The sequence below is a fragment of the Eurypyga helias genome, unplaced genomic scaffold (assembly GCF_000690775.1).
Source record: "Eurypyga helias isolate BGI_N326 unplaced genomic scaffold, ASM69077v1 scaffold3475, whole genome shotgun sequence".
Taxonomy (NCBI): Eukaryota; Metazoa; Chordata; class Aves; order Eurypygiformes; family Eurypygidae; genus Eurypyga; species Eurypyga helias.
Window position 1 is genome coordinate 1 of NW_010251889.1, and position 623 is coordinate 623.

General features: G+C 52.8%; 1 protein-coding gene across 1 annotated transcript in view; it reads left to right on the forward strand.

Annotated features, from left to right (window-relative positions):
- Window positions 1-175: 175 nt before the first annotated feature.
- The window catches only part of PIGB (phosphatidylinositol glycan anchor biosynthesis, class B), a gene marked incomplete at its 5' end in the record, with an annotated part of 8,200 nt that continues 7,752 nt past the window's right edge, over window positions 176-623 (forward strand). The window contains one exon of the mRNA XM_010152151.1: window positions 176-338. Within this exon, the coding sequence (XP_010150453.1) occupies window positions 176-338 (163 nt within the window). The remainder of the gene's footprint in view (window positions 339-623) is intronic.

The following is a 623-nucleotide window of genomic DNA, read 5'->3' on the forward strand; positions in this document are numbered from 1 at the left end:
CCCGGCGGGGCTGGGGGCACGGCCGCCGCGTCCTGAGCGGGAGGAGCGCTCGGGTGGGGATGGCCCCGGCAGCGAGGCGTTAAGTTGACCAGTATCGAAACCCCCGCTGCTGTTGGCCACGAGGCTACGTGTCTCTCCACCCGGGCAAGCCGTGAGAGTAACACAGCTCGAGTAGTAACTTCTCCTTCGGTTGTTCATTACCTGTCCTTAACACTAATAATTATGGCCACCTAACTTGGGAATGGGCCAACGGCTTAAGGGGCTATACATACCCACTGATCTTTGCAAGCATCTACAAAGCTTTACAGCTGCTGGCTAAGGATGATGTTCAGCTGCTGGTGAGTATAATCCAAAAAACCTCACACCCACTCCTAAAACCCAGTTTAAAAGCGCTGTATTTAAATTCGGTGTGTTTTTTGCCCCTATCCGGGTAAAATACAAAGCCTTGAATCTGCCACGTAGAGATGTATGAGCACAGAGACCTCACTGAAGGGCTGTGCATGGGTGCAGAGCTCGGCTGTAGATCTCCAGTCGCAGTACCCCTGCCTATGACTGCAGAGGATTCCTCATCAATCTCTTCGAGTTTCCCAGTGATGCCGTTTGCCACTACATTGTAACTGCTC